The sequence below is a fragment of the Danio rerio genome, chromosome 11 (genome assembly GCF_052040795.2).
Source record: "Danio rerio strain M-AB ecotype USA chromosome 11, GRCz13ab, whole genome shotgun sequence".
NCBI classification, from domain to species: Eukaryota; Metazoa; Chordata; class Actinopteri; order Cypriniformes; family Danionidae; genus Danio; species Danio rerio.
Window position 1 is genome coordinate 33,121,085 of NC_141031.1, and position 12,521 is coordinate 33,133,605.

Consider the following 12,521-nt stretch of genomic DNA (forward strand, 5'->3'; position numbering starts at 1 on the left):
ATGCAACTACGGCTAATTTGCTAACAGACTTGTTGAAAAGAATAAAAACAGATTTTTTCCACCTTTCACATTTTTCATTTGTGGACTCTAATGCTGAAATAAATGCATAGGCTGCTGCAAAATAATATTTTGCTGATTTGCTCATTTTATTGTAATTTTCACGCCAAGTATAAGACATTTAGTGAATTTACTCACTGAACAAATATGAACAACATCTAAGGTAAGCAGTGTCTGGGCAAACAAGCAATGCTCAAGAGAAAACAAGAAAGTTTTAGTACATTTCATAGATGAAAAGATACAGATAACTATAAGAACTTACTATTTAATTTTGGTCTTATTTTATAGTACTTGCTTCATACTTACTATAAACCATTATAAATTACTTTTATATAACCTCCAAATATTTGATCAAAGCATTCAACAGTGCCTTAACGTTTGCATGATCTAGACATATTACCTATGATTAGTACATATAGGACTGGATTTAGTGATTTGGGGGCCCTTAACAATTCGAACCACCGAGATGTCCTACAGTAATATGCACACTTGGTAATTGTATTTTATTTATTTAGTTGTCTTTTTCTTGTATTACTCAGTCTTGCTTTGTATATTTTTCTCTTAACGCAATTTCTACATTTCATAAGATTTGATTGCTTAAAATGAGTTCACAACTAAAAGTAATAAATAAACTTTTTGGGTTTTAAAACAAAATTTTCATCCGATGTGACTGCTGGACAAAATACATTTTATTTCATTTAAGTTTATAGTTATGACTCTGCCAAATTCATTTAGCATAAATCCGCAGGTCTTTTGCAAAATTCTCCGCAAAAATGTCTGCAGATTGTTTCTGGCCCTAGTAATAATTAATTTGTTTTTTACAGGTTTGGTAATTATTTAGCATTGTGACACACCTTTATGAGAATGAAATGAACTGACTTTCAGAAAATACTTGAAACGACAAATGAGATAAAACACTTTATTATAAATTGTAAACAAAATACCAGTGAAACACACCCAGTGTGAAAGCTAAATGTTGAGTCCATGCTGTCAAAAACAACGTTTGTGCTTTGAAACCATGTTTACAGAAAACAAGCTACTTTTTTGCCAGGGGATAAGATTCCATATAGTCATTCAAGTGTTGTTTGTGAAACTGTGTTAGGCTGCGGGTCTAACTTAAAAATCAGGTCAAGGTCTTGCATTGTGATCAACATTATGACTGTATATTGTACAGATCAGCACTTGGAAAAGCTCCCGAAGATAAACAATAAGATCAAAGAATCTTGTGCAATAAGCGGAATCCTTTGATGATGATTCTTTCACAACAAAACTGTAAAATGATACACTTTACAAACGTATACCAATTCCATATTTTAAAGCAAATAATTTAACAGTTTCTAATCAAAAAAGTGCAAATTTTCCACTATTTTGTCTTTGCATGTTTTACTTTAAACGTCAGTTTAAAACAGCTTAAATTAAAGGAACAAATTACTAACATACTGACTTGATATATTTTTTGGGAGCATGAAGGTTTTGGTTTAAGTCAGGGGTGTCTAAACTCGGTCCTGGATGGCCGGGGTCCTGCTGAGTTTAGGTCCAACTTGCTTCAACGCACCTGCCAGGAAGTTTCTAGTTTATCTACTGAGAGCCTGATTAGCTGATTCAGGTTTTTTTAATTAGGGTTGGAGGTAAACTCTCCAGGACACCGGCCTCCCAGGACTGAGTGTGGACACCCCTGGTTTAAGTTAAATGGATAGTTCACCCAAAAATAAAAAATGTACTCATATTCAAGTGGTTTAAAATGTTAATATCTGTTTCTCCTTGTTGAACACAAAACAAGATATTCTGCAGAATGTTGGAAATAGTAATAACAAAAAATACAATGGAAGTCAATGGTGTTTTTTTTTTTCATCGATCATCGGTATATCTTACTTTGTGTTCAAAAGCAGAAGCTCAAACAGGTTTGGAACAAGTGAAGGGTCAATAAATGTTGACAGAATTTTTATTTTTGGGTGAACTGTCTCTTTATTTTACTTTGGTTCCAATATACATTTACAGTATTTCTCGCCACATCATGTGCAGTAGTATTCACCAGAGATTTACAAAACGTTTTGATATTTTTATTAATCCATGTGACATTTCCTGGTCATGAAAACACAATTTTAACATTGCACAATATCTGAAGGTTTTCCACGACTGCATGATTAAAGTTATAATAAAATTGTAAATGATTGTACAATGAAGTGAGATGAGTGCTATAATTCATACCTCTCCATCAGATCTGAATCTGAATGATCTGTTAGTCTGGAGTTGTCCAATTATCTGTTAAAAGGTTTTTGAAAATGCAAGATGATTACACCATTCCCATCATGTGTGAAACAGTCTGTTGCGTTTAATGGTCGGTGTCCATGGTTGAACACTATTATAGCACCATTGTTGTTACTCCTGTGGAAATACAAAGCACCACATAGTTGATTTAAACACAAATACAGCAATCCAGTGATCTGAGACATACCCACACTTGGATGTGAACACAATATTAAAACAATAATAATAATATTAAAACTGTACAGCACAAAGTGTAAAAGTTGTCAGCTTAGAGAATAAAAAGGTTTCAGTCTAGTGGCTATTTCAAGTGAGCTTAAGAGTCAGAAACTTGAGTACATACAGGACATGATAGCTTCTTATCAGCTGTGTGCAACTTGTGTAATGCAGGGCAAAGGTAAATATATAGCATTTTTCCGATCATTGTCTATGAGGGACAGATCCTCGTTTGATTTTAAGAATGTTTCTACTTAAGTTACTGCTACACATAAAAACATTCAAAGTACATGACGAATATCTGTGGTTGATAAATAAAACCAAAGATACTTAAAAAAGTACTTTTCTGTATATTAGAACAGATCTGACTGATAGATGATAGTAAATAAAAACCTTTAAGGCATTTTTTCTAAGCAAGTTGCAACTTATTTGCTTTGTAGACATAATAATAAAATGAGCTTCAGATTTCCAGGTGAATCAAACGTCAGAAGTGTAAATATGAATCATTATTGCATCATAGTGACTCAGAATAAGGCTGTGGTTTTGAGCAAATTTACAGTTTTGATTTGATCTTTATAATGGCTTTATAAGTAAACAAAGAGGCAAAAACTCAGAAACTCTTGTTGTTAGCGACACTTTAAGTTCATTAAAAGAACTGCATAAACAATGTACGAGAATGTGCTTCAACTTGCCAATATACTAATGATGAAGTTGTTTCATTCTTTGATTTGAAACAAAGAGAAGTCGGAAATAACTTTACAGCACTATACTGTTAATTAACCTTCAAGTGGCAATTAGATGAGTATGTAAATACGTGATACGCATTTTACTCTCAATAACAAAATGAGAAAACTGTAGTAAAGTAAGCATTTGATCATATAGATGTGTATCTGTTTGCGCAAGATTTGCAATTAACAGCATCATACCGACAGTTCATTTGGAGTCATTAAAATTTTGATAACAGTTTGATTATGAAGTATGTTAGGGCTGCACAATTTATCGCTTCAGCATTGATATCGCAATGTGTGCGGCCGCAATAGTCACATCACAGGATTTATAACATTGAGTTATAGGATTATATAGTTTAGAATTTATATATATTTTATATTGAGAGTCTAAAGCCACAGTTCAAAACACAAGATATGTGGAGTTACTGCAGAGTTCAACCATAATATGGAGTAAAAGTTGTAACGTTTGCACGTTTTTAAACCCTAAGAGAGTTTAAAGCAGGAGCGTCAAACTCAATTCCACTGCCCCGCACAGTTTATTTCTTAGTTCAACCCTGCTTCAACTCACTTAAGCCGCGGTCACACTGGACATTTCTCCCTATAGACTTCCATTAATATGCACGCGGATGTGCCAGGTGGGAAACGCAAGCTCATGCGACAAATTTCGTAGTTTGCTGCGTTGCAAAGTTCAAGCTTGGAGAACTCTGACCTGTAAAATTGCATCACTTGAATGCATGAAACCAATCGAGGATCAAAACATGACATCTCTGTGCAGAAATGTATAATATGGACCAATCGCATGCTTTTTTAAATGTCTAATCATCTTGTTTAATCCCGCCTCTTTTTGCGGCGCCATACAACAAAATTTCCCTGTAGGATTCAAACAAGCCTGAAGGACTTAATTAGTTTGATCCGGTGCGTTTATTTAGAGTTGGAACTAAACTGTGCAGAGCTGCAGCCCTCCAGGAACTGAGTTTGACACCTGTGGTTTAAAGCATTCAGGCGGAAGCAATTTTACCATTTGTAACATTAATAGAAGATCATTTTATTGAACTATTTAGTAAAGTCTTTGCAGTGTTATTTTATTTTATATGATTTGTTTTTATTTCTGTGCCTAAATACAATTTGATTGCCTTGACAAACCATAACACACAGTTTATTTCACTTTTATATGTGCTCTATTGCATTTACCTATGCTTGTAATTTGTTTATAACATATCATGCATGACTCGCTTCCCTACAGAACCATCCCAATCAATCTAAAATTAAGGAATTATTTCCAAATAGAGATATTTAACAAGTCATCTGGTGAAATTGTATATACAGTTGAAGTCAGAATTATAACTCCGCCTTTGCATATTTAAATTTGTTTTAAGTATTCACCTAATGCTTTAACAATACAAGGACATTTTCACAGTATGTCTGATAATATTCTTTCTTCTGGAGAAAGTCTTATTTCTTTTATTTTGACTAGAATAAAAGCAGTTTTTAATTTTTTTAAACACCATTTTAACATTAAGTCAAAATTATTAGTCCCTTTAAGCTATATATTTTTTGGATAGTCTACAGAACAAACCATCATTATACAATAACCTGCCTAATTACCCTAACCTGTCTAGTTAACCTAATTTACCTAGTTAAGCTTTTAAATGTCACTTTAAGCTGTATAGAAGTGTCTTGAAAAATATTTAGTAAAATATTATGTGCTGTCATCATGGCAAAGGTAAAAAAAAATCTGTTATTAGAAATAAGTCATTAAAAAATATTCTTCGTTAAACATAAATTGGGAAAAAATAAACAGAGGGGGCTACTCATTCTGACTTCAACTGTATATTTCAATATGTGTAAAACGAAAAAAATTGCAATGCCATATTTTTCCAATCTTGTGCAGCCCTAAAGTATATTTTAATCATAGAAACTATTTAAATTTAGCTACATGAGACTTTGGACTAATTTTCTTTGCATTGTACATTGACCTTACTCCCAGCAGGCACACATCATAAGCTGTTAATATTAGGTTAGATTTAGGTCATGATGTCAGGTGACCAAAATTCTGTCAAGCCAGCGTCTAAGGACAACATTATTTTGACATCCAATAACGAAGTCAAATTACTTTGATATTTGGTTGATTTTGAGTTGTGTTGGAAAGTGACCAAAATCCAACGTCTGAAAGATGTCATACTGGTAACGTCAACATGACTAGATGTTGATATTTGCTTGATTTTATGTTGGACATTTGACAAGGAAGTCGGCCTGACAATGGGTTCTGATGTCAACCTGATTTTCATGTCCAAACAAAATCCAACGTCCTCATGACGTAGGGGTACAACGTCAATATGACGTCATGTTGACATCCTTTGCCTGCAGGGAATAGTTCCATTAGCTTTATCCTGAACATTGTAAACACTTGTGTTGAAATAATGTGTTTGAAATAATTGAATTAAACTCAACAAAGTTTGAACAAAAAATCCTTCAAAGATTTCATCTTAGTGACAAGTAAAAATGATTTATGCCAATCAACAACATGCCATCCTTCTGACATCACTTAAAATACACCATTTTTCCATATTCTCAGCTCACAAATTAGAAGTCTGCTCAACGTCCTCCAACCTCTTTCCCTGGAGGGTCCCGGAAAGAGTGTCTGAATCCAGCAGCTCAACCACATTATATGGGGCGCAGTCCTCCAACCCCAGTTTTCCACACATCCACCCACAGAAGCCCTTCTCCAGGTCCCTCACCGCCAGCCACCACTCTCCAAACACCCAGGAGAGCTGGGAAACAGCAGCGTAAACCCCCATGCAAACACACAACGCCATGATTAGCACCGGATATAACAGAATGAGCAAGGGACACAATGTGATCTTGTGCAGAAAGCTGCGCTCTTCATTGTAAACCAGAAAGACGTTGTACCAGGTAAGGGTACCGTAGTAAAATGAGGTGATGAAGGAAAGGACAAAGATGAACGGGGAGCAGGAAAGGCTCCAGAGGAGGACGTGAGGACCCTGGCTCAGCCCCAGAGCACAGGGTTTTTGCTTGGCCTCCGCGACCCCGTCACATTCAGCATCCAAGCGCTCTTTGGAGCGAGCCATATCCCTAAGCTCTTTGTCAGTGAGGGTCATATAGATGTCCACCATTTGCCCTTTCCGCTTTCCTCGCGTGATGGTACCGGTTAGGGTCACAAAACGGCTGTCAGGGGGGATTTCCTCTTCTTCTGTGGGTAAAAGATAAATATTGAGGAGGATATCACATTAACAGTGTGTTATTGTAAATGTGTCTGTCAGCTCTGTGGGAACAAGGAAATGCAACACTAGAAAAATATTGAGGTATGTAAAGTCCCGGCCAAAAGACAGATAAACATAACAATACATTTAATTGTACTGACAAATGACATAATTAGGACTTGTGACATGGCTAACATGCAATTTTTAACTTTATGAAAATGTTTTCTAAATTCACAGTAATGTTCAAACATTTTGGTAGCACTTAGTAAGACTTTTAGTGAAGTTTATTTCTAATCTAATTTCGAGGGGATCACATGCTCATGATTGTCTGCACCTGGTCCCGCATTAGCTTACGATTGATTCACCAATAAGATGATTCCCAACTCACTATAAATGACTAGAGCTTCTTATCTCAGTATCTTCGTCTTGAAAAATCCCCCCAACTCACCCCTACTCCCCCTCCTTTGTAGATGGGCGACACAGCGGCCCAGTGATTAGCACTGTTGCCTCACAGCAAGAATGTCTCTGGTTAAAATCCTTACTAAACCAGTCGACATTTCTGTGCGGAGTTAGCTCGTTCTCCCTGTGCTCACGTGGGTTTTCCCCGGGTTCTCTAGTTTCCTCCCACAGTCCAAAAATCATGTAACCTAAGAAAATTGAACATACCAAATTGGCATCATAGTCAAGCTCTTAGTAAGCCGTATATCTCTCCTTAGCCATCCTTATATCTGTCATTAGTCAGAAATAGGTCAGGGGAGTTCATCGAAAACGATCTGACCTCAAACTTTATTCTCAGATTGCTAACAGGAGGAAGCCCAGGGCTCGAGGATCTTTTAAACTCAGGCCTCTTTTCCAGCACAGCATGCCAAACAAGCTTATTACCAATCATCAGCTAAGTGTGAACTCTTGAATTTTTTTTTGTGATGTTTTCTTATGCATACAATTTTGCTATGGTACTTTTTTACAAAAAAAAAATTCTCTGAATTCTTTCATGAACTTTAACTTTATATTATATTATTTTTGTAAAATTTAAAAAGTTTTTAGTCAAGAATATAGTTCATCCTTGCTCAAAACTAAGATTTCAGTATTTAATGCATCCTTGCTAAATGAAATTCAAACGATGACCATTAATTAAATTGATTTTAAATAAATAATTATAATAGTTTTTTATAAATAAATAATAGTTTGCATGTTCTCCCCGTGTTCCTGTAGGCTTCCTCCGGCTGCTTCGGTTTCACCACAAGCCCAAAGACATGCGCTAAAGGTGAATTGAATAAACTAAATTGGCCATAGAGTATGTGTGTGAATAAGGAAGTATGGGTGTTTCCCAGTGATGGTTTGCAGCTGGAAGGGCATCCGCTGCATAAAACATATGCTGAATAAGTTAACAGTTCTTTCCGCTGGGGTGACGCTTTTAACTAAGAAATATTATATACATACAGTAATATTTTACATTTGTTTATTGTTATTTTGCCTGCTAGATTCCCAGAAAACCGAAACTTCTGTGCATTTCATTTGCATCTTTGCTCCACTGTATTCGTCAATGCAAGTGATTTGGTTGATTTAATTTATGCAGATGCACAAAACTACAAAATCAACCCAATCAATCTAAAATTATTAATTATTTCCAAGTAAAGCCATTCATTTCATCTGGTGAAAATATACGTTACTTAATATTGCAATAAAGCAATATCCATAGAGGACATCCAGAAGAAACACTGTTTGCGCCGAGCATGCAGTATTCTGAAGGACACCTCTCACCCTGCTCACAGACAGTTTTCTGTCCTGCCCTCCGGCAGGCGCTTCAGGCTCCCCCGGACAAAAACCAGCAGACTGAGGAACAGCTTTTTCCCCAGAGCTGTCTCCCTCCTGAACTCTGCCCCCCACTGACTCTTTTGCCCCCCCAATACACCCCCCACTCTCCTCTAACTTATACTCCTCGCAATAACTGCACTGTTTAACATTTGCACATTTAAAAATTTGCACATTCACTGCACCACATTGAACTGTTTACTTATTGAACTGTACATAACCACTGCATGTGGACATTTGTAATTATGTAGACACCCACTATAAATATACACATGTAATCTAGTACTGATTATTAATAGCAACCTGTACATATATTCATATATTGTAACATATACACTTGTAATCATGTTCATCTATCCCTGTACATATATTCATATATTGTAACATATACACTTGTAATCATGTTTATCTATCTGCACACTACTGATTATTAATAGCAACCTGCACATATATTTATATATTGTAAATCTGCTCATAGCTTATCCAAACTGTATATGATGTTCATAGTACATCCATCTGTAAATATCACCATAGTTTTTCTATAACTGCACTTTATAACTTATTCCTGTATCCTGCACTTGCTGCTATTGCACTGTTGGTTAGACCTTAACTGCATTTCGTTGCATTGTACTTGTACATGTGTAATGACAATAAAGTTGAATCTAATCTAATCTAATCATCTAATAAGTATTGCAGAAAAATAAATATTGCATTGTCAGTTTTTTCTAATATCATGCAGCCCTAATATGAAGCTGGTACCATCATCTTCATCATCATCCACCACCACAGTAAACATGACGAATTTCCCTGCAGACATACACAAACAACCCCGTCACCTTCGTCAAATGGTGAACTACAGGCTCCATCTACATCCGCCGATGTCCCCTCCCCAGCATCCTCATCCTCCAGGTCGGAACGGTAGATGATCTCTTTCTTTTTCTTCTTCTTCTTCCTCCGAGTGCTGGTTCCCTCTCCGTCTGCTGACCTGTGAAGTGTGTTCATCGGGGTCTCCGTCTCAATCCCTCCATCCAGCTCCACACCACCGATGTCTCCTGAGGGCCCTTCACTCATGTTGACCATGAAGGTATGATGATGTCAGTATGCAGCTGGAAACACCTGCTTTGTTTATCAAAAAAACACCAACGTAGAAGATGTTTGCGTTTAGTATGAGAAGCAAAATCACAACTGAATGGTAAATGTTATTAGCACTTTAGTACCTGGCATTGTTTACGTCGCGTCACACCCCACCGCTTTTACACATTTGTGTATGATTTGCACAATACTGATGTCATAACACGGTGCTTACCTTCAAGAAATTCCCTGATTAATGCATGCAGGCGTTGTTCGTTTAAATCCGTCCGGTTTATCATTCACAAGTCTTCACCACGTGTAACATTGTGGCGGTGGGTTTATTTTTTTCGGACACACCGAGGAGGACAGCGCATCCCCCCTAGCGCCGCTAATGCTGTCTTCATCCAATCAGAGGCTGGCGCGCTGCTCTCACCGCGCATGCGCACGTTGCGCGGAGCTCTGCCTGGCAACCGGCGCTTTGCAGGCAGCCTCAATTTTTTAACGAATTCCGATAAAGATGCCAAGAAAACTGACTCAAGTATTCATTCCCCTTGACAATGAAAGGTAACTTTCATCAATTTTAAACTTATTATTATTGTATGCTGAAACTCTAGGAAAAACCACCACACTAAAATGCTGCGATAACTCATTCATAATTTCACCCCTTTAAAGGGATAGTTCACCTGAAATATGAAAATGTACTCTCTATTTACTTTTCCTCACGTGGTTGCAAACCTTTAGAAATTTCGTTCTTCTGTTGAACACAAAAGACAGACCATTTAGTAACAGGTGATTAAGAATTTTAACTTTTGAATTTTATACAGCTGTCCCCCCACTTTTAAAATGTCCACTACGCCCCTGTCTCTAACAATTGACTTCCATAGTAGAAAAAGCAAAGACTATGGAAGTCGATGGTTCCAGGTTTCCAACATTTTCCAAAATGTCTTCTTGTGTGTTCAATAGAAGACAGAGAGAATCTCATAAAGGTTTGAAATAAGAGTGAGTAAATGACAGAATTGTTATTAATGGGTGAATTATCCTTTTAGATTATTTGTTGTTAACTTTATTCCAGTCAGACAGAATTACACTTTTAATACTACTTTTTAAAGTTATAAATAAAGAAATTTGGATCATGTTTTACATGAAAATACTTTATCATTTAGAATCTCATAATGACCATTTCTAAAGAAACATGCTGTTATTATTTTGACCCTTAATTCATTGAGGTCCCAAACACATTCCAGGCAAAATGTTTTCTTGAAAATATTCCAATGAAGTAATTTTCTGTCTCATAAATGAGCAATTCCAGCGTTATGGATGTGACATTTGCAGTTAAAACTCAAAACAAGTTCACAGATAAAGTGTATGTTAACATTATATTGAAACTGTAAATCTGTCTAGATCTGTCTATATATTCCAAAACAACTAACCACAGAGTTATGGGATCAGAAACATATTAATCTGTAAACATGATTTAGATTTTAAATGAGGGAAATAAACGTGTTATGGATGGGATGATTTTTTTTTTTTTAAATATATGCGAGTTTACAATATACAACATACTTTGTAAAAGTATGGGATAAGAGCTGTCTCTCTGTAAAACAAAAATTACAGATTTTTTTTATTTTACATTTTTTTGCATTCATGAGGAAAAAGCTTCATTATAGATGTGACCGGTGTAGAATTTACACTTGTGTGACTGTGGTAAATTAAATTTACCTGTTTGAAAACATTGACCGAGAATTTTTTAAGTATTTTTAAAGGACTGTAATATACTTGGTTATGCAAAAAAATGTAGAAACGTTTTCGCTATTTTGCTGAAAACTAATTTTTTTTCATGGCAAGGCATTTGCATGGAATTGCTGAAATATACCTTTTGTGACTTTTTTGTAATATTCCCTCAAGTAACAAAATCAACACCGTTCCCAAATCTTTCTTAGAATTTCTAAATAACTTCTAAATAATTGAAGATAAAATTGTTATGCATATTCCTCATTCAATTACTACAGAATTAATAGTAAATGAACATTTAATAAAGTGTCTAAAACATCTTTAAAAGGTATGCATGATTTATGTATAAATTCCAGTTTTTTTCGTGTGAAACTTATTGTAAATGGTTCATAAACATGTGTTACTTTTTACAGTAGTTTAGATATATTTTTATACATTTACTTATTTTAATAATTTTTTTTACCAGTCATCATAATCAAATTTTTATGTATTCACTTGTTTTGATGCAAGTTTTATTAATTAAATAAATTTGTATTTTTAAAGGTAGTGCTGTCGCCTTACAGCAAGAAGGTCACTGGTTCGAACCTCGACTCAGTTGGCGTTTCTGTGTGGAGTTTGCATGTTATCCCTGCCTTCGCGTGGGTTTCCTCCGGGTGCTCCGGTTTCCCCCAAAGTCCAAAGACATGCGGTACAGGTGAATTGGGTAGGCTAAATTGTCCGTAGTGTATGTGTGTGTGGATGTTTCCCAGAGATGGGTTGCGGATGGAAGGGCATCCGCTGCGTAAAAACTTGCTGGATAAGTTGACGGTTCATTCCGCTGTGGCAACCCCGGATTAATAAAGGGACTAAGCTGACAAGAAATTAATGTATTTTAAAAAAAATATATAATAAATAAATTTTTTATTTATTTATTTATTTAATCATGTTTATATATAATTAAAATTACAAGCGGTCACTCGCTGTAACCCGGTTCCCTATTCGCAGCACCATAGTTTCGTGGATTTTTTCTTGCAATTCAACATGCTTTTTTCCACAGCGCACTGTGTATGCCATTATGGAATAAATAAATGAAGATCAAAAAATTTGGATCTTCGGTCTCATTTTATAATACTGGATTTATTTTTCTACGAAGGTTTGATCTTTGAGAGTGTTTAAACAAGAGAGAAAAGTGTGAACATGTTAATGCTTCTCTAAGAAAAGTGTATAAAGGGTGTAGTGAGGGGTTTTACAGCCTTCAAACCTCTGTAATAATTGTAAAAAATAAAGCTGACTGCTTTGCGGATTTCGCCTATTATGGGTTATTTTTAGAACATAAATTCCGCCAATAACGAAGGGCTACTGTATTGGGTTGTTTTAATCCAATTGCTTTCATAGTGACATTAATTTATGCATCCTACAATGCTTATTTATTTAAATCTTA

The 12,521-nt window shown here is 35.6% G+C and overlaps 1 protein-coding gene and 1 long non-coding RNA gene across 5 annotated transcripts in view; both read right to left on the reverse strand.

The window, feature by feature from the left end:
* The window catches only part of LOC147834847 (uncharacterized), a 337,793-nt gene that overhangs the window by 169,276 nt on the left and 155,996 nt on the right, over nt 1–12,521 (reverse strand). The window lies entirely within an intron of this gene.
* On the reverse strand, nt 1,997–9,763 carry tmem169a (transmembrane protein 169a). 4 transcript variants are annotated; one of them, XM_087272508.1, is made up of 3 exons: nt 9,606–9,751; nt 9,136–9,415; nt 1,997–6,474 (listed from the first exon to the last, which is right to left on the reverse strand). In XM_087272508.1, the coding sequence occupies exons 2-3, from the start codon at nt 9,377–9,379 to the stop codon at nt 5,843–5,845; spliced, it is 876 nt and encodes a 291-aa protein (XP_087128634.1). In that variant the 5' UTR covers nt 9,380–9,415; nt 9,606–9,751; the 3' UTR covers nt 1,997–5,842. The 4 variants fall into 4 exon arrangements, with proteins under 4 accessions (XP_087128634.1, XP_087128632.1, XP_087128633.1 ...); XM_087272506.1 differs by having other exon boundaries at nt 1,997–6,477; XM_087272507.1 differs by having other exon boundaries at nt 9,136–9,418.

Bases quoted from the DNA above. Each gene is read 5' to 3' on its own strand.
- tmem169a (XM_087272506.1), bottom strand. From the start codon at position 9,379: ATGGTCAACATGAGTGAAGGGCCCTCAGGAGACATCGGTGGTGTGGAG. The intron at 6,478-9,135 runs GTGACGGGGTTG...TTTTACCCACAG, and splicing joins TAGTTCACCATTTGACGAAG to AAGAAGAGGAAATCCCCCCT.